This window comes from Xyrauchen texanus, chromosome 19 (genome assembly GCF_025860055.1).
Source record: "Xyrauchen texanus isolate HMW12.3.18 chromosome 19, RBS_HiC_50CHRs, whole genome shotgun sequence".
NCBI lineage: Eukaryota > Metazoa > Chordata > Actinopteri > Cypriniformes > Catostomidae > Xyrauchen > Xyrauchen texanus.
This window is the reverse complement of record NC_068294.1, coordinates 34,391,907-34,414,020: the sequence shown is the minus strand read 5'-3', so window position 1 is coordinate 34,414,020 and position 22,114 is coordinate 34,391,907. Positions and strand designations below refer to the sequence as shown.

At 37.5% G+C, this 22,114-nt stretch overlaps 1 protein-coding gene across 1 annotated transcript; it reads left to right on the top strand.

Moving 5' to 3' along the window:
* The first annotated feature begins 120 nt into the window (after nt 1-120).
* Nucleotides 121-21,773, top strand: LOC127660184 (kinesin-like protein KIF3A). The gene is made up of 17 exons (XM_052150297.1): nt 121-260; nt 1,154-1,436; nt 3,086-3,230; nt 3,362-3,446; nt 4,636-4,741; nt 5,166-5,305; nt 5,387-5,584; nt 5,689-5,863; nt 6,829-6,927; nt 14,912-15,068; nt 18,434-18,614; nt 18,833-18,943; nt 19,081-19,206; nt 19,834-19,887; nt 20,000-20,068; nt 20,165-20,292; nt 21,089-21,773. The coding sequence occupies exons 1-17, from the start codon at nt 255-257 to the stop codon at nt 21,135-21,137; spliced, it is 2,112 nt and encodes a 703-aa protein (XP_052006257.1). The 5' UTR covers nt 121-254; the 3' UTR covers nt 21,138-21,773.
* Nucleotides 21,774-22,114: the final 341 nt, after the last annotated feature.

The window sequence follows — 22,114 nt, the reverse complement described above, 5'->3', positions numbered from 1 at the left end:
GAATAAAGAGGAATACTAAGTATTCTATTATTGTTTTACGTGTTAAAAAAATTAAACAATTGATTTCCACGAATATGCAAGTACACGTCTTTAGGCATTGACGCGCATGTCCAGTAAAGCCAGCAGAGGACAGTTTGGGATGGGCGACTGTGCTTGGAGAAAACATCCACCCGAAAGAGCTCATCCTCTTGGCACCAGAGGCGAACATTTGTTGTTTATTTAAGTCTAAATAAAAGAGTTATTCAAATCTGAAAATGCCGGTAAGCTTGCAATGCCATCTCTTTTTTCATCTGTCGGTGTAATGTGAGTGTTGTTATGTCCCATCTTTGCATTGCAACCGTAATCGCATGCAAATATTTAATGGACTGTTATTTGACAGCGGTTTCCCAATCATGTTTTTGTCATTTTAAGTGTATGCATTTGAAACATGTATTAATTTATGTTGTTTTTGACTAAATAACCACAAGCGGTTTCGTGCACAAACAGCTAGCCGCCTGCTAGTTATTAGCTTCACGGAGACCTCAGCGGGTTAAAAGATATTACGATCTCTCAACGAGTCATTTTCACTTTACGTTAGGAAATACTTTTTAACCCGCTTAAAAGAGATAACTAGTTACGTTCGGTGTGTAAAAAAAAAAAAACATGTTTTGTGTTGTCTGTTAATTAGCTGTTAGCGAGATAGGCCGAGCGCTTCGGCTGCTTGGCAACAGAGTTCAGTTCCCATCCACCCACACGAACGCCTTAAAATACACTAACCCTTACAATACAATTTCTGTGTTCACTATATTAGTTCCTTTTAAAATACCATAGTTACTTGTTATTTGTTCTACAATTAGACTGTGCTAACTTTAGTCACCACTGTAATAAAAAAAGAAATTTTTTAGAAAGCTTACACTGTTGAATGAGCGAGGGCCCATATAATGGTTGTGTAATGGTTTTATTACAGTAATAACTGGCTTAAACTACGAAGGGTAATTTTATGATTGTATCTCAAGCTGTACTACCTAGACATCATCAACATTCCTGACAAGTGATGCCATTTTTGGGCATCATAGGCATCTGTGATGCCCAAAGATGGCATCACCAGACAGCCACTAGGGTTTGAATCACTGCCTGCAATCCTGTTCACTTGTAACTGTAATATTTTTAACAGAGTCATAAGCTGGATAAACCGGAGAAGCTGGAGGTGAGTGATAATGTGAAGGTGGTGGTGAGATGTCGACCCCTCAATGAGAAAGAGAAGGTAATGGGACACAAGAAATCTGTGTCTGTGGATGAGATCAGAGGAACCATTACTGTGAACAAACTTGATATTTCCAGTGAGCCGCCAAAGACATTCACCTTCGATACAGTGTTTGGCCCAGAAAGTAAACAGCTGGATGTGTATAATTTAACAGCACGACCCATCGTTGACTCCGTATTAGAGGGTTATAATGGTAAGTAAAAGACAAATAAACGCTTACTTAGTATAGCCAACTTCCCTATGATTTGTTGAAAATGTTTTATGTGTTTGGTATTATTTAAATGTTTAATCATGTACTAGAGGTCGACCGATGGTGGATTTTGCCGATAATGATTAGTAATGTCAGCCGATAGTTTTAAAATTTGTTTTGAATAATGTTAAAAATGTCTATACTATAACAGGCACAGACATAGAGGCTACAAGAGTCTAACTTGAATAAAATCCCAGATTCAGTTTATTGTTCAAGCAAAATTCCAAAATAAAGATTTGGGACTTTTAGCTGTAAACAGGCCCAAAACTTACAAAGGAATGTTATTTTGTAACGATGGAGACTTGGTTCCATTAAAATGCTTTTTTTATTTAAGTATTTACCAAATTAAGAATTTTATAGCCTATATATTCACCAGATTGTATGTATGCATATATATTACACACTACTAGTCAAAAGTTTTGAAACACTTGACTGAAATGCTTCTCATGATCTTAAAAATATTTGTATCTGATGGCGTATTCAAGAATGTTTGAAATTAGTTTTGTAGACAAAAATATAATTGTGCCAAAATATTAATTTATTTAATTCTAAAACTAAAATGTAATAATAAAAGTTATTGAAATTGATGACTTGGACCAAATAATAAAGAAAGGCAGCCAATAAGTGCCCAACGTAGATGGGAACTCCTTCAATACTGTTTAAAAAGTATCCCAGGGTGATGCCTCAAGAAGATGGTTAAGAAAATGTCAGGAGTACATTTCTGCAAAATCTAGGCAAAGGGTGACTATTTTGAAGATGCTAAAATATAACACAGTTTTGATTTATTTGGGATTTTGTTTAGTCACAACATAATTCCCATACTTCCATTTATGTTATTCCATAGTTTTGATGACTTTACTATTATTCTAAAATGTAAAAAAATAAAATAATAAAGTCTTAAAAAGAAGTGTTTCAAAACTTTTGACCTGTTGTGTGTGTGTGTGTGTGCGTGTGTGTGTATCACCAGATGAGGTTTATTGAGGAATAAGGTTTATTATTTACAAGAGATTAAGTTGGAGGCACAATGTATGTGCTGATAGGGCATGTTTCCATGTAGTCACATTTTTGGTTGCATGCACATCCTTCAATTTAGATTACTTTATTATCTAATCAAAAATAGCACAGGCCACAGAGAAACACGGAGGAATAATAAAAAAAATCTCTGCAACTATTGGCATAGATTTTTGCCGATAACCGATAGTTCCAAAAAGCAACTATCGGCACGATTAATCGATAAAACCAAAATAACGGTCTACCTCTATAACATACTATATTACCACTATTTTCTATGATTGAAGATGTGGAATACTTTTGCTTCTGCAGGCATCGACACACTGGTGGTTATAGGGTAGAGATTATAATCTCAACAATATTAGATGTGGCTTTTGTTACAATTCTCAAATACTAGCTGACTTTACAAAATTATATGCAATTAACTATCTTGAGGTTATGAGTTAGTTACATTTGAATAAGGTAGAAAATATGATCTCCTTAATTGACATGTGTAATCACATACTCTATATTATTCTCTATTTTGTATGTTTGGCTGATTTTACAAGCATTACGTTTTACTGGGTAATTTATTTTCTCAGGAACCATATTTGCATATGGTCAGACAGGCACGGGGAAAACATTTACCATGGAGGGTGTCAGGGCAGTGCCTGAACTCCGTGGCATCATTCCTAATTCATTTGCTCATATATTTGGCCACATTGCAAAAGCAGAAGGAGACACTAGGTAAGAACTGGACTGTTTTGAGTGATCTGGTGTTATATGTTTTTCTTTTTTCTTTTAATGATCTTCTAAACCTTATCAGGGTTTTGCATAATGTCAAGAAAAAGTCCGATGACATGTTTATCTAACCACAGGTTTCTAGTGAGAGTTTCATATTTGGAAATTTACAACGAAGAGGTGAGGGACCTGTTAGGAAAGGATCAGATGCAGAGGCTGGAGGTGAGAAACCAACACATTTCATCATAGCTGAGAGGTTGGTGGCGATCTAGGTGTTAGTGTTTCTCAACCCTGTTTCTGGGGGTCCTTTCCCTTGCATGCTCATTTATTAAAGGTATAGTTCACCCAAAATTTAAAATTCTCTAATTTACTCTCATGCCATCCCAGATGTGTATGACTTTCTTTCCTCTGCAGAACATGAAAGAAGATTTTTAGAAGAGGTCTGTAGGTCTATACAATGCAAGTGAATGGTGACCAAAACTGAATGTCCAAAAAGCACAAAGTCAGCATCAAATTAATCCATATGACTCCAGTGGTTTAATCCATGTCTTCTGAAGCGATCCAAAATATAACTGCTTTTTCACTATTAATCCTCATATCTGCAGTCTCCTTGGGGTTCATGATTTCAAGCTTGATTACACGTCCTAGCGCCATCTAGCGTGCATGCATGCGTCAAGCACTAGTCAGTGTAATTAATCACGATCGTGCCTAGAGACTGCAATGGCAAGATGTACAGTTAAAAAAAAAACCTATTGGTCTTATAGATTACTTATACGCTTTTAGGTTTTTTTTTTTATACGCCTTTGTGCTTTTTGAAGCTTCAACATTTTGGTCAGCATTCACTTGCATTGTTTGAACCTACAGAGCTGAGATATTCTTAAAAATATCTTTTAGATTTTTTTTGTGTTCTGCTAAAGAATGTCATACATTACACATCTGGAATGGTATGATGGTGAGTAAATGATAAGAGAACGTTAATTTTTGGGTGAGCTATCCCTTTAAAAGCTTTGACTGATTTGATGTATCAAGTGTGTTATATCATGGAAACATCTAAAATGTGCAGTGTTGTTTGGGGGCCCAAGAGCCAGATTGAGAAACACTGATCCAGAACAAAGATGCCACTAAAAACATATACACAAACATTGGCTTGTGTGTAGATTACAACATAAAATAACAGTACAAATATAAGATCACTGTTGAGGAAGTCTGACTTGACCACAGCTTGAATCACTGCAATGAAGCACTCGCATAATTTACTGTGCAACATGAATTCAGAATAGTAAACCGCTGAAATGCAACTGATACACAAACTACAGGGAGCATAATAGACAGAAAGAATGGAGATTTACAAAGTAAATACCATTTATTTACCTTGCATCCTTTTATATCCCCTTTCTTTTGTTTTAAATAGGTGAAGGAGAGACCTGATGTAGGAGTTTATATTAAGGATCTTTCTGGATATGTGGTAAACAATGCTGATGATATGGATAGGATTATGACCCTTGGACATAAAAACCGTAAGTATATTGTTGTTCTTTGTATGTGAATCTTCTTAGTCTATTTATCACTCTAGCTAGCACCATGGAAATCATGTTGATTTGGATTATAAAGTCAATAAAGATATGAATATGAAGATGTGGAATACGTTTTCTTCTGGAGGCACTGACTCACTGGTATGCTTAGTGTAGCGATGATGAACAATATTAGATGTGGGTTTTTTTTTTTTTGCATTTCTCAAGAACTAGCTGACTTTACCAAAGTATTTGCCATGAACCATTTTGAGGTTTTGGATTAGTTACATTTGAATGAAGGAGAATAAATGGTCTCCTTAACAGCTGAATGTTAATGCCGTTGCAACAAAAATTTTCAACTGTGGCATAACTGAATTATATAGCTAATTTGTTGTGCCCAAATTATGTCTTTTGTCTTCTCCTTTTCCAGGTTCTGTTGGTTCGACCAATATGAACGAACACAGTTCTCGCTCTCATGCCATTTTCACCATAACTATTGAATGCAGCGAGAAGGGTATAGATGGTGATCAACATGTGCGCATGGGCAAACTACACCTGGTTGACCTTGCGGTAAGCAGACCCAATCATGTGGTAGAGTATAACATTTGTAAAATCTTTTTTTAGCACTGAGCATAATGTTTTGTTGCTCAGGGTTCTGAGAGGCAAGGAAAAACAGGTGCCACAGGTCAACGACTTAAAGAGGCCACAAAGATCAACCTGTCTCTGTCAACCCTGGGAAATGTTATTTCTGCACTAGTGGATGGAAAGAGCACCCATGTGCCCTACAGGAACTCAAAACTCACACGACTGTTACAGGACTCTCTGGGAGGAAACTCCAAAACCATGATGGTATAGAAATGTGCACCGATCAAAACATTTGTTCTATTACAGTATGTAGTAATATTTTAGTGAACAGTGCCATATAACTTTTTTAATCATCTCTGACTTTGCAGTGTGCAAACATCGGCCCAGCAGATTACAACTATGATGAGACCATTAGTACTCTTCGTTATGCCAACCGTGCTAAAAACATCAAGAATAAGGCCAGAATTAATGAGGACCCGAAGGATGCGTTATTGCGCCAGTTTCAGAAGGAAATTGAAGAGCTCAAGAAAAAGCTGGAAGAAGGTACCACTCATCATTTTCATCTTATGTCTTAATGTGGGAATTGGTCTCCAGGATGTGACACATTGTGATTATTCCAAACCTAGTGTGCTGCCCTGCCGTCTATGGTCTACAAAGGCAGCTTACCTTATAGAGCAGCATGATAACCTAAAATGGAACCTCAAACACAACTGATTTGAAGGGCTTTTCAAAGGCAGCTACTCCGTTATCTGTTAGTCACAAGCACCGCACAAATACTGCTCCTTATGTGAAGTGCGCAAAAGACTCACATTCACAGTTGATTCCAATAGAGACAAATATTAGCATTTTGCTAAGCTAATGACTTAATACTCTAACAAAAATATAGCGCACACAAATATTGAAATATTTTTTTATTTCATTTATATTCTTTTTTTATTATAAGTTATATATTTAACACGTTTTAAGTTTATTTTTTAGTTAGATAAAATTGAAGTTTCCTTTTGATTCGTCCATCTTTTGATTTTCATTGAGCATGTTGTCTTAAAAGGCAGAACTATTTTGCTACCTATTGTTGAAAAGACCAGCATATGGGGTGTGGGGCTGTGATGCCTAAAAAGTGGCAACTTGATTGGCAGTATTGAGAACTCCTCCGAGGTACAGTACTGTGCAAAAGTCTGTAGGCACATAAGATGTTTAACAAAAACATTTGTCTTTAGATGATTATATATATCTTCAACTTTAGTGTGTCAATAGGAAATATACATTTTAGACTCCCAAACATTCCTTCTGCAAATAAAATAGAATAGAAGAACAGGGAGCCCTGCAACAGATGGCATGGCCCCACAGCGACCCCCACTGAACATTGTGTCAGTCTGAGATTACATAAAGAGACCGAAGCAATTGAGACCAAAAATATATAGAAGAACAGTGGGGAATTCTCCAAGACGCTTGGAACATCATATCTGCCAATAAACAAGAAAAACATATATATATTTGTTCCTGCTCAGGTGAGGAGATCTCTGGTTCTGATGGCAGTGGATCGGATGACATGGATGAAGGTGAAGATGACGTGGGTGATGGAGGGGAGAGACGCCGGAAACGAAGGGGTATTTACGTACCCTTAACTACACTTTCCCTTTACAACATTAGTCAGAGAGCTTATTTGGAAAATAATCAGTGGTCTTTAATTCTGACCACAAGTATTGCTTTGAATGTCATCCTCAATGTCTGGTAGTGAAATGTCAGTGGCATAAGGGGATTTTTTTCCCTGACTTTATTGTTGATTTTTTTAGATTATGTAAATAATGTGAAATTACTAAAAACTAGGCATGTCATCCATATATCGATTATTGATCGACACATTATTTTATTGATAGATTTTTGAGGCATCGATGTGTTTATATTGGCCAACATTTAAATTAGAAGCCTAATTTGCATGCTTTCCAACTCACTCAGTTGAGCTTCTGTTGAATGTCTGGCAAAAATGCTTTGGGAGACCACAAGGGGGTCATTTACTGAACAGGATGCAAGGCATCACCACACAGGTAATTTAGAGCTCCTTGCACAGGACGTATACAAATTGAACAGTTAGAAATTATAATGCAATTTCTCCGTATGTAGCTTTGAAGAGGTTTCAAACTGTCAAACCACAAAAAGACATACCTGTAACTGAAAATACATTGTGCTGGCTCTATGAAAGATGCATATGCACAAAATACCATCCACTGTTGGCTAGAGTAATCTTTGTCCTTTGATAATGATTTAGGTAGAATTTAATGTAAAGCAAATTTAATGTGAGTTGAGCTCTTTGGCGTTGCAGATTTTTGAGCAGCCTCGAGAGACAGTCAGTCTGCGTGTGTGCGCGTACATACATTCATAGAAAATGAATGGTTTGAATGCCGTGTCGTCCGTCAGACACATTCGGTGTGTGACAACCCCCTTTTAATTTACCTTGCTGCTCACACTTTGCAACATTTGTGGTCAGAAATATCAGACAATCATCAGGAAAATCTTCAAATTCCTAAGCCTACTTTAAACATATTAAGTCATTGTACCATCAATTAAGTTTATTTTTTACCTGATTTACTTGTGTACCCTGACACATTCTTTGTATCTGAGTATCTGTGGAGGAAGAAACTTTGTGGCTTCGGTTTGCTTGTCTAGGCCATCAGATCAAAAAGATGTGGTTTCATCATGCGTCATGTGTTTAACAGTTAATGCCTGGCAATGACTCTCTTATGTCTCTGTGCCCACATACGTCTAACATTCAATCAAATACCTGCTTTTAAGGGTATCTTTAGTGCAAAACTCACTGGCTTGGCTTGCTGACTTTTGCTTTCCAAGATTTAAGCTCTGTCTCTGTCTTCGCTTCCTCTGTGGTGCTGTTAGCTGGTGGTCTTTCAGTCTCTCTCACTTTCTTTTTTTTGCACACTCTGCCTGCTATTTAGCACAGCACTTTGAGGAGAGATCCTAGGCTAGTCAGTGGGAGCAGCATGTGGATAGCCCATCCAGTTGACAGCATTTGTGGCATAATGTTGAATACCACAAAACATTTTTTGGACTTGTCTCTTCTTTAAAAAAAGCAAAAGAATTTGAGTTACAGTGTGGCACTTGCAATGGAAGTGAATGCGGCCAATTTTTAGAGGGTTTAAAGGTGGAAATGTGAAGCTTATAATTTTATAAAAGCACTTGTATGAATTCTTCTGTTAAAACGTATGTATTATTTGAGCTGTAAAGCTGTTTGACATTTTTACAGTCATTTTAGGGTTTGTTGACATCACATTGTTACGGCAACAAAGTTGTAAAATTGGCTATAACTTTATACAGAAAAGGTTAGTAAGTGATTTTTATCACACTAAAATCATGTTAACACTCATTGTTTTATGTCTTGTGGCTATACTTTTGAAACAGTGAGTTTTTTTAACGTTTACTTCCATTGTAAGTGCCTCAATGGAACCCAGATTTTTGCTTTTTTTATTTATTTATTTTAAGAAAAGGAGGGCCAAGTCAAAATACATTTTTTAATTAATCAATATTATGTCACAAATGCTGTTGATTGAGCTTAACTTTTTTTGAACCCAGAATATTCCTTTAATCATCCTTCTCAAGTCCAACAATCCTCCCTACACTTAAGGCTAGGGTATACTTTAGTTTTCCACTTGCTGTTACGTCTTGCTTACAGTCGAGCTCTCTAGCATTTCAAAGTATACACTTTTGACCAAGTATTTACAGATGCATTTGCTGCATGCGCACTACGACTCTGATTATCTTTAGGACAGTCAATTGCAGGCACATGCGCAGATGATGCAAACCCTAAAAGGTTTTAATGGTATTACAATCTTACCGATACTGCTTATCGATCCGGTACTTTAACGGTATTCTTAACGGTTCTTTTTGTTATATATATATATATATATATATATATATAAAATTTTATTTCAGGAAGGTCTACTAACATTACTGTTCAGGTGTGGTCTAAAACGAAATCTAATAAAGTAATCAATTGTAAAATAACACTGCATAGTTTATCATAGATAGATTAATCCTTATTAATGCAGAAGTTATTCATTCAAGAGCTGTAAGTTCTCTTTGCCTTTTGTTGTTTGATTCGCATTGGCTCAATCGTCACAAGTTTAATAGACAGCTTCCCCTTTAAGACCGAGTTCAGATCTAATAAGCTCCTGATGCAGCATATTTTCTCCCCAACTATTTCCATAACTACGTCCATTTAAGACATAAACTGTGTTTAAGTGAATCTCCAAGCCGGTCGTTTTGACATATTTTTGTGTATAGTTGATCGTTTAGGCGCGCATGAAACCCAAAGTAGCCTATACTTTGCTTGTCTCTTCTGCGGTGTGTTTCGGAGCGCGCCGCCTTGGGAACGGTATCTCTTGCGCTCTTTTTATTATTAAACGCGTCCGCAATTTAGCAACCGTAGCTAGACTGCATTTTACAACAATCACCGATCGTGCTGATTCTGACGTTAAGTTTGAGTTTTAGGGAGAAATGTCAGTGCACCGCTGTGAAGGGAAGGAAGTTGTGCTAGACAGAATGCGGCTTATGTATAAATATTCTTTTTATAATCTTTGGAAGGCGAAATCTAAAATAAAATCAGACTAATAATCACATATCTAAACCAGGCTATGTTTGAATGTTTAGTTCTGTCACTCATTTAGCTGGGCTCGTGTTGTGCTCGCTGTGCGCAAGATCTCTCTCCCTCTTTCTTTCTCTCTCTGACTGCGAATAGCTAAATTGCATCACAGACAAATGGTTTCATATTATTATACATAGAAATGGCTGGCGATATAAATAACTTTCTCTTTATAGCAATAAAGAATGTATTTTCTTAATTTCTCCAGTACCGACAGCAGAACCGGTAACGTCCGAGCTTACCAAAGCCAGTCCTTCAATACTGCGTTGGTATATTTTTATTACTTATTTCTCTGCATTGAGTGACAACCCTCTCAAATATAAGACACACAAACAGAACAAATAAAAGTCTCAGATTCACTGTCTGTAATTGCAAAATTCTTGCTTGCTTATTGTGACATGATAGCAACCCTTCTGCTGTGATAATGCAACTTCAACTACGCTATCAATATCCAAAGTAGCCGAATGTCATGTCAACTATCGCGTTTGTCACGTTTTTTCTTGAAAATGGCAGTAACGTATCAAAAGTTTTTAATTAAATCTAAAGAAGTTATACAAATTTAACCCTTACTGTTTTCTCCAAGGAACTTAGCACTGGATGAGGTCTGTTCAATCTGCTGGAAAATGACTCTAGGGGCAGTGTGCGTCGAACACGTGTTCCACAACAACACTAGGCTGCCCACAGATGCGCCTACCTAATAATCGGCTTGATATGCGTGGATATTGGCCGATGCCGATTATGTAAAAAATGCAAAAAAATCGGCCGATTAATCGGTCGACCTCTACTACAGAATGCCACTGAAGAATCAGAATCAACTTCCTAGAGAGCCATGTAATGATCATTAAACATAGTAAGAAAGCCGCATCGTGTTGAAATGGGTGGTTTTGGGCCAGAAAAAAATTTGGACTGCAATATTTACTGGGTTCCCATGCATCCTGGAAAACCTGGAATTTTGCAATGCAGTTTTCCAGTCATGGAAAATTAGAAAAAAAATATATGTCCTGGAAAATATTTATTTTTACTGGAAAATATTTTAGTATAATATAACTGTTTGACTGTGTTGCTAACAAAGGTTTTGTTACATGTACAAAAAAGATTGTAACGATCGGGACTCGGAATAGGAGTCAATTACACACATTCATATCATTTTGTCACTGCCGGAGGCTGGGTGTTGTGAAACTATGTCAATAGTTGAGTTACATAAATAAATCCCTGTCACATACTTTCTCTGCTCATCTGCTGTTATCTCTGCTTTGCTCCGACAAAATAGTTTGTGTATTAATATAGTATAAAATAAAATTGTTTAGTTCCAAAATTGCTGTTGTGTTAACCTGAAAAACATTTGACTGTCAGACCAAAACTGATTTTTTGGAAAACAAATTCAGTTGGTAGAGTGGTGATTTGGCCTTCACATCTTGAGATGTGAATTAATTTTCAAGAATTCAACAATTGGAGCATAAACTCTGCTTATACCATGGTTACCACATGTAGTAGGCAGAAAACACGGACTGAAACATGAAATCTAGTCATAAAAATGGCATAAGCTTGAAAAAGCCGAATGTCATGGGATACAACATATTTGGACAAAAATGCATTTTTGAATGCACTAATAATCAAATTATAATAAGATTAATAATCACACTGGACCATGTTGAGAACTGCTTATTAGGAGGTGAGAAACTTCTATCAGAAATGCACAGAAACCGGAGCCTGGGTAGCTCCGCAAATAAAGACGTCGACTACCACACCTGGAATCGCAAGTTGAGTGACTCCAGTCAGGCTTCCTAAGCAACCAATTGGCCTGGTTGCTAGGGTGGCTAGGGTCATGTTGGGTTAACCTCCTTGTGGTCGCTATAATGTGCATCTCGCTATCGGTGGGGCGTGTGGTGTGTTGTGCGTAGATGCCGCAAAGAATAGCGTGAGCCTCCACACGCGCTACGTCTCCGGTAATGCGCTCAACAAGCCACATGATAAGATTCGTGGATTCACTGTCTCAGATGCATAGAGCAACTGAGATTTTGTCCTCCGCCACCCGGATTGAGGCGAGTCACTACACCACCATGAGGACTTCGAGCGCATTGGGAATTGGGCATGCCAATTTGGGGAGAAAAACACAGAGACGCCAAAATAAAAGCACAATTTAAATGAACGCATTTGTATTTGCTTAAATAGTACACTTGTTGGGCACATAAAATATCCTTGAAATGTCCTGGAAAATTGTGCCTTGAAAAGAGTGGGAACCCTGATTTAGCTTTAGGATTACATTAGACAGTCATTCAAGCAACCACAGTTCAAGTAGAATGTCAAAAACCACTCACAAGATTTCAAGATTTCTCCATGATAACCCATCAGCCCTTCATGACACAGTTGTTTCTGTTTGTGATTGCAATACCCTCTGCTAATCACAAAATGTGTCTATTTAATAACCTTTAAAGAATGACATAAATAGGCCTACCCAAGATTTGTTATTTTTATGCATTCGGTTTCAGACATTTGGTTCATTGGCCACTTCCACATGAGAGAGCCCTTCCTTGGTTTTGTAATGAACAGGAAGTTCTTGCCCCTATTTCACCATTGCAAATCCTTTCTGCTGGTCAGAGTGGATTGTGAGGGGGATCACCACTCTGTGACTTGTATGAGTGTGGAGTGTTGAGATCCTTTGAAAATATTTGGTTCAACATTTTGGGATTCCCAGATCTCAGTTCTTTAGGTATTTACAGCTGCGCCACCTTCTCTGTACAATTTTTGGTAGTAGCATACATCCCCCTAAAGTGGTAGATGCACTGGGAGTGGTGATTACTGCTTTTGCAAAAGGTCATGAGTAATCAGTGTATTATTCCGTTAATTCATAGTCTAGGGGACAGAGTTTTAACTTCCATCAAGAGATTATGGGAGAAAGATTTAAAATTGGTATTGGAGGAGGGAGAGTGGGCTAGGATTCTGCATCTAGAGATGCAAGGGTGCGCCTTATGCAATTCAAGATTTTACATCAATTCCATTGGAGCCCTTCTAGATTGTATAGGCTTGGTCTTAAAGACACAACTACTTGCTGGTGATGCCAATCAGAAGTTGGAGACACAACCCATGTTTTTTGGTGGCGTGTTAATATCCAAGAATTTTGGTTGAAGGTTCAGAGTTTTATGTGTGACATTGGGCACTCAAATTTTATTTTACCCCAGACTCTGTATTTTATATAGGGAATAAACACATGAAATTGGGTCTTAACCAGTGTCATGATTGCCAGACAAGTTGTTTTGAGGGGACGGAAGTCGGCTGGAGAGCCCCCATTTAAGGAGTGGTTCTCGGAGATTGGGAGGGTTGCGGCTTTCTGAGAAGGTTTATCTAGAAGACTGGGGAATTTGGATTTGTTTGTTGGGAAATGGGGCAAATATTTGGTGTCCTTTTAGGACACTCGGGGTGGGGCAGTGGAGAGTGAGGTGTAGTTATTAATGTGTGTGATTTTAATTTTTGTTGTTGTTTTGTGTGTATGTGCTCATGTGTGTCCACAGGGGTGTTGAGGGTCAGGGAGGGGGAGGGGTGGTAGTGGGGGTTAAATCTTGATTCTGTGTATATATATTTTTCTTTTCTTTGTTTGTTGTGTGAATCAATAAAATAAATGTATCATAAAGAATAACATTTAGAATTGAATTACTCAACAATCAAACATTTATTTTAGGTTTTAAATAACTTGAATCATTAGGTAATGGCAGACACATTGACACAGCAGAAACCGGTGAAAAAAACCCCTCACGTCTTCCGACAGGAACTCTAAAAATGTCTCTCGGGCATCACTGATACTCACATCTGATTACTTCATGTTTATCATTTTTGTTTCATCTTGCAGATTTTCCATCATCAAAGGTTGAATGTGTGCTGTCTCATTTTACGCTGACCCAATTACTGTCATCTTTTTAGGTTTAGATCTAAATGTCTTTATCTAAAGACATTTAGATATGATGTGCTTCTGTTTTCTCCCCTCTTATGCAATGTGCTGGTCCATGTGACTTTTCTACTCCAAATTCAAAGCCAAAGAAATTGGTGTCATGATCTCTTCAGAAGCCTCCTGTCAACCCTCTTTTTGTAAAAATGTGTTTACTTTTACCCTGAGTATTGCAAAGTAATCAAACATAAATTGTAATCATTTTTTAATGTTGTGCATTGATGGTAATACATTTTAATTGTTAAACCCTATTTTATTTGCGTCACATGTGTTATACTGTCCCACAGCTAAGATGGTCACAATGACATGGGAAGAATTATAGGAGCTTTTCAAAGTTTTCAAATCAAGTATTCTAAAATCAAAATAGTGAGTCAATAGTTTGTAATTTTTTTTTTTCTCCCCAATTTGGAATGCCCAATGCGCCCAAAGGACCATGAGGACCATGGTGTATTGACTCTCCTCAATCCGGGCGGCGGTGGATGAATCTCAGTTGCCTCCGCATCTGAGACAGTCAATCCACGCATTTTATCACGTGGCGTGTTGAGCGCATTACTGCGGAGATATAGTGCGTGTGGAGGCTTCCCGCCATCCACTGCGGCATCCATTCACAACTCGCCACTCGCCCCACCGAGAGCGAACCGCATTATAGCTCTACCCTCCCTTGCAACAGGGTCAATTTGGTTGCTTGGGAGACCTGGCTGGAGTCACTCAGTATGCTCTGGGATTCAAAGTTGAGAACACCAGGAGTGGTAGTCAGCGTCTTGACTCGCTGAGCTACCCAGGCCCCATAGAGTTAAATTGTTTCAAAAACAATTCACAGGGCTCAACAATGAGGCCCGGCAAGGTGAGAAGTTAAGATTTGTAATTGCCCTGCCAAAATTGGCCCCACCAAAAAAAAGAGAGAAAATATTATATGCATGAGATTTTTTTTATATGAAAATATTATATGCATATTTTATGCATATTTTTTTTATATGTTTTCAAAATGTGTTTTGCTCAGGGAGGAAGAAGGTGTCCCCAGATAAGATGGTGGAGATGCAGGCGAAGATTGAGGAGGAGCGGAAGGCCCTGGAGGCCAAATTGGACATGGAGGAGGAAGAAAGGAATAAAGCACGTGCAGAACTTGAGAAGAGAGAGAAAGACCTTCTAAAAGCCCAGTGAGAAACAATATAACACAATTTGGGGGCATATAATATATGTATGAGCAGTAAGTAATTCAACAAATGCACTGTAATGAAAGGTGTTTTGTGACCATGATCTCTGATTCAAAAGGAGAAATGATGGAAGCATTTATTATAGAGCTGTCAAAGTTAACGCACGCAATTAAATAAAAAAAAATTTAACGCGTTAATTTTTCTAAATCGCGATTAACACATTTACCATTAATAAGGCATAAACCAGCATAAACTCGGGCCGGAAAAGGGTGGAACCTTTGCAACGTGTCTGCCCAAGTCATTACACTGATGTACACAAAACACATACACACCAGCTGTGTCAGTGATCAAATGATGGGCAAAGGACCTCTTAATGCTATTTGTTGTACAAAACAAGACCAGATATGACTTGTGATTTAAATCAAGTACTTTGCAGGCTGTGTAATATGCAATTTAATTACCACAGAAGCACATCAAACCTTAACTATCCCCAAAATGCAGAACGAGACTTTTTTGCAAGCTCTTTTCATGTGGAGTTCAAAGCAGCACTTGACACTGGCATTGACGCCCTGTCACGAATCATGAATACGGCTTCATGATTGCTGTAGCAAAGCGGATAGCCGCAGTCCTTGGAGGATGAGAGTACGAGAGATTTTATGTGATTGCAATACTCAACCTATGGTTGCAAAGTGAATTGCTTTCAGTTAGTAAACTTCCCACTTACACTGTACGAAAGATTTAATGTTACTTGAATTGGTGCTATTTTAGTGCATTTCTATCTTTGTACTGTGGAAGGCTTTGTATGGAAAATGTTAATAAAGCATTATATTGTCAGGGTTGGGGAGTAACAGAATGCATATAACGGGATTATGTATTTAAAATACAACATATAAGTAACTGTATTCCACTACAGTTACAAATTAAATCATTAGTAATTAGGATACAAATTCATTCAAAAAGTATTTTTATTACTGAAGAGATTACTTTGCATTTTATTGTCTTTTGTTTCATTTAATATTTAGTCCTTTCAGATGAAAAACATGTATACAAATAAATGATGCGATCCAAAGTGCATTTGAACAGAGGTGAAACACTTTTTTATGATGTGTTACATTCATACGAGCAGACAGAGAAGTACTTTTGGAGCAGAAGAAATATAAATAAATCTGAAAGATCATAATTTCTTTTTTCTAGTAAGACCTTCGATATTTGGTTAAAAATCATATTCTTGATGATAATTTTTGTGTTTTCCTGTAAAAATATAAAAAAAATCATAAAAACAAGATAAATTAGGTTTATCTTGTTTTAGAAACAACAATGCATACGATATTTAGGTTTTTCAGCGAATGTATCTTTAAAGTGTGTATTTTGTCTTTCTGTACTGGCAGAGTTTTTATAGTCAAATATATAGTCAGTGCTGAAGAAGTAATCCAAAGTGTTTAGAATACGTTACTGACCTTGAGTAATGTAGCGGAATGTGTTACAAATTACATTTTACTGCATGTATTCTGTAATCTGTAGTGGAATACATTTCAAAAGTAACCCTACCAACCCTGTTCGTTGTTTTGTTTTCTTTCCTAAGAAGGAACTAAATGCATCTTGACAGGAAAATAATAATATATATACAGTGCATCCGGAAAGTATTCACAGCACTTCACTTTTTCCACAATTTTTTATGTTACAACCTTATTCCATAATTGATTAAATTCATTATTTTCCTCAAAATTCTACAAACAATACCCCATAATGACAATGTGAAAGAAGTTTGTTTGAAATCTTTGTGAATTTATTAAAAATGAAAAACGGGGAAAAAAAATCACGTACATAAGTGTTCACAGCCTTTGCTCAATACTTTGTTGTAGCTCCTTTGGCACCAATTACAGCCTCAAGTCATTTTGTGTATGATGCTACAAGCTTGGCACACCTATTTTTGGGCAGTTTCTCCTATTCTTCTTTGCAGGACCTCAAGCTCCATCAGGTTGGATGGGGAGCGTTGGTGTACAGCCATTTTCAGATCTCTCCAGAGATGTTCAATCGGGTTCAAGTCTGGGCTCTGGCTGGGCCACTCAAGGACAGAGTTGTCCCGTAGCCACCCTTTGTTATCTTGGCTGTGTACTTGGGGTCGTTGTGCTGTTGGAAACTGAACCTTCGCCCCAGTCTGAGGTCCAGAGCACTCTAAAGCAGGTTTTCATCAAGGATGTCTCTGTATTCATCTTTCCCTCGATCCTGACTAGTCTCCCAGTTCCTGCCGCTGAAAAACATCCCCACAGCATGATGCTGCCACCACCATGCTTCACTGTAGGGATGGTATTGGCCAGGTGATGAGGCTTTCTCCAGACATGATGCTTGCCATTCAGGCCAAAAAGTTCAATGTTTGTTTCATCAGACCAGAGAATTTTGTTTCTCATGGTCCGAGAGTCCTTCAGGTGCCTTTTGGCAAACTCCAGATGGGCTGTCATGTGCCTTTTACTGAGGAGTGGCTTCCGTCTGGCCACTCTACCATACAGGCCTGATTGGTGGAGTGCTGCAGAGATGTTTGTTCTTCTGGAAGGTTCTCCTCTCCACAGCTCTATCAGAATGACCATCGGGTTCCTCCCTGACTAAGGCCCTTCTCCCCCGATCGCTCAGTTTGGCCAGCTCTAGGAAGAGTCCTGGTGGTTCCAGACTTCCATTTAAGGATGATGGAGGCCACTGTGCTCATTGGGACCTTCAATGCTGCAGAAATGTTTCTGTACTCTTCCGCAGATCATGTGCCTCTCTACAATCCTGTCTCGGAGGTCTACAGACAATTTCTTGGACTTCATGGCTTGGTTTGTGCTCTGACATGCACTGTTATCTGTGGGACCTTATATAGACAGGTGTGCCTCTTTCCAAATCATGTCCAATCAACTGAATTTACCACAGGTGGACTACAATCAAGTTGTAGAAACATCTCAAGGATGATCAGTGGAAACAGGATGCTCCTGAGCTCAATTTTGAGTGTCATGGCAAAGGTTGTGAATACTTATGTACATGTGATTTTTTTTTATTTTTTTTTATTTATTTATTTTTTTATTTTGAATACATTTGCAAAGATTTCAAACAAACTTCTTTCACGTTGTCATTATGGGGTATTGTTTATAGAATTTTGAGGAAAATAATGAATTTAATCCATTTTGGAACAAGGCTGTAACAACAAAATGTGTAAAAAGTGAAGCGCTGTGAATACTTTCCAGATGCACAGTAGAGTCAAATTTCAGGTCTTTTAATCTCCTATTAATTGCTTTAACTATGAAAAATTATGCAATTGCGGTTAAACATTTTAATCAACTAACAGCACTAATTTATTATAAATATTAATCTTGCACTGTATAATTCCTCCATCTCAGACAGGAACACCACTTATTACTTGAGAAGCTGTCCTCTCTGGAGAAGAGGGTCATTGTTGGTGGGGTTGATTTACTGGCAAAGGCTGAGGAGCAAGAGAAGCTTCTGGATGAATCCAACAGTGAGCTGGAGGAGCGGAGGAAAAGGGCTGAGCAGCTCCGAAAGGAACTGGAAGAAAAGGAGGTAAAGACTGAACGTGACGACTCCCATTGCACTCTAATAAATAATTATTGATCAGACAGACTTGGAAGTAACATTTCTGACATGGTATATTTTATCTGTCATGTCTGTTTTAATTTACCCGATAATTATATAAGTATACGTCACCTAAATTTGATCTAGTATTGGTATGACAGTTCATAGCCAAAGTTTTACCATGTTTATAAATGTCTCTGAAACAGCAAGAGCGGTTGGACATTGAGGAGAAATACACCAGTTTACAAGAAGAAGCTCAAGGCAAGACCAAGAAACTGAAGAAAGTGTGGACCATGTTGATGGCAGCAAAATCTGAGGTACGATGAAGTGAAGTGTATACTGCTTGTGCTTTCGAACAGCCTTTCACCTGAACCTTATGAGGCATTTCAGACATTTCAAAGTCACAACAGAAGCGCATCAATGTATTCATTAAGATGTCTCTCTTGTGTTTCAGATGGCTGATCTGCAGCAAGAGCATCACAGGGAGATTGAAGGTCTCCTGGAAAACATCCGGCAGCTGAGCAGAGAGCTCCGTCTGCAGATGCTCATTATTGACAATTTTATTCCTCAGGAATATCAGGTTTGTATGTGTGCCAGTGCACATGGACAAACATATTTTATGCAAGATACTGTGATCATTTAGTTTCTGCTGCTGCAACACTGCAATTTCCCTGCAATAAATCAAGTTTATTTCTGTAGTTTCATATGCTTCAAACTATTCCATACATGGCAGAATTACTTAAAATACATGCTATGCTTCTATGGTAGAAATTGCTCGCAAGTCATAGTGATGTCTCATTTGAAATTGAGATTTGGTCTGTTTGATTCATTATTAAAGCAGTCTGAATCAAAATGATTTTTAATGGAATCACAAACAACTATGAAAAGCCATGGAAATTCATTGGTTAAAAAAGTGTGGAAACCCTGTATTGTCTGTAATGGCAAAAGTATATTTTGAGACTACATAATGTAAACATTTAATAACAAACTGATCATGGGCTTAGATCTGTAAAAATATATATATTTTTTTTAATTGTATTCAAAAAACCAAAATCTGCAGTGGCTTTGCAGCATGTGCATAAGTTCTGTCATAGCATCTTATGTGTGCACTTTTGTGGGTGTTCATTTAATTTTTAAATGATGTTAAATAAAGGAACAACTTGTGCTTGATGCTGTAGCACCACCTGTCTCTTTTTGTCTTCCACAGGAGATGATTGAGAACTATGTGCACTGGAATGAGGACATTGGAGAGTGGCAACTGGTGAGATTCTTTCACACATTCCCTACGTCAAATCTCCCAAATCTGAGTTTGTGTTTGGGAACAAACAAAAAACAACTATTGACAATACAACTGATCTGATTGCTATTTTCAGAAATGTGTGGCCTACACGGGCAACAACATGAGAAAACAGACGCCCGTGTCAGACAACAAAGAGAAAGATGTAAGTATCTGACAATTTACTTCACTTTTTTCAGGGTTTCCCATTGTATATTCTGCGTTTTTAATATTTCATGCATTTTCCCTCTTCATGACACAGCCGTTTGAAGTGGACCTTTCCCATGTTTACCTGGCCTACACTGAGGAGAGCATGAGACAGTCCTTAATGAAACTAGAAAGGCCTCGGACATCAAAGAGTGGGAAGTCCAGGCCTAAAACTGGACGTAGGTGAGGTGCCATGCTTTAGTTTAGCATGCTTTTACAATTGGTTTGATTGCTTGGTCCGATCCTGGGTTGGTTTCCTTCCCTTACCAGCAACATTTACATGCATAGAACGACACTTGCACTAGTCTGCCGCAGATGCAATGAAGGTGCAAAGATGTGAAGAATGTCTATTTATCTGACAGACTAGAAGGTATCAGAAATGCATTGTACTTTAATTGTTGCGATCAGGAGCATGCAAAGGCACAATTATATGGCATGAACAGCGGTTCACTTCTGCGATTTAGAATTTGCATTCATATCAGTACTCCAGACCACCTTTTCATGCTGACTCTGGTGTGGTTCAAGAGCACCTGAGTTCGGAAAACAGCGTTCACATCATCCAAACCAACCTGAAATTTGTCGTCTAATGAAATGTGTGTGCACCAAAAGTTTTAGTGTGAAAGCAACCTTTCACATTTAAGTTCACACCTTTTGTATATACTGGTTTAATAAATTTGAATCTATACAATGATTAAACAAATCCATAATCATTCAGTATATTTGGGCTAACAGACTTTTTAAGAGTGTAAAATCATCACACAAATGGAAGCATGAGAATTATGGAGCAACGTTCTGATCCAGTTAATTCTATCCATTAAAAAAAGTCTTTTAGATCCAATAAAAAATGTTAAGATAAGAAACCAATTCAGTTGCTTGCCAGGTAATGTTCTCATAGGCTTACATATTTCAGCAATCACATTTGTAAATGCAAAATTCTATTATTATTAAGATAATATATGTGTTTTCCATTGTTTTTCAGGAAACGGTCATCCAAACCAGAGGCTGTGATTGAATCTCTGCTGCAGTGAGCCTCTTGTCTAATGACCACCACCATATGTTGTGCATTTGCAAGGCCAGTCCAGTATATGTCTTGGGAAATAATGATTCTTGTGACTTAAGGGCACTTTGATGTAAAGAGTAATGTAAGTGAAAAATAAAACGTGTGTGTATATGCAGGAACTTCAGTGCTGCAAAGGTGAGGACAGTTCGCACTAAAATGTCTCCTATGATAGAGCTACAAAAGGCACATTTTACCTTCAACCATCAAACAAACACTGTTATTGCATATTCTGCTTTACATTGATGGTGATTTTGGCTGGATGTCTTAAAAGCAGGATATTACTAATCTTGACCCAGAGGATTAGCTTGGTGTCAAGGGATATGCTATTGAGAAATTAATCAAACTCTGTTTAATACAATTGGCAGTGTGCAATTACTTTAGCTTAATGTACACAAGCTATGCTACTTTTTATTTATATATAGTGAGAATGTGCATGCCATATTTCTCTGGCTTTATTGCCATGTAAACATTATCTCAGTTTATTCCAACTGTAATGTATTTCTAGTGTGCACTGTAGTAAAACCATTAGTCTTATGTACTATGTAAAAATGTTTACATTTTCCTGTGTTTTATCCTGTATTCTCCTTAAATTATTAAATTATTTTACAAGTTAAAATGTGCTGCATTTTTATGGTAAAATAATAAAAAATTCCAAATAAAATTAAATATATTTATTTTACATAATAAAAAACAATTTCTCTTTAGTACATTTTATTGATAAATAAAATAAATATTTTATAAATATAAAAAAAAACATACAGTATACAGTACTAGACAACAATAAGTATTGTAGCAAATCTCATCGTCCTGATAAACAACAAGTTTAGAATGTTTTGTGCATGTGTTTTTGGCAACAAATTTTGATGTTTTTCAGGAGGTCCTTCATTGTGTATTCCACTGAAGTGGTGACGTTGCAGTTATACGTGTGCTGTATGGGGGGAAAAA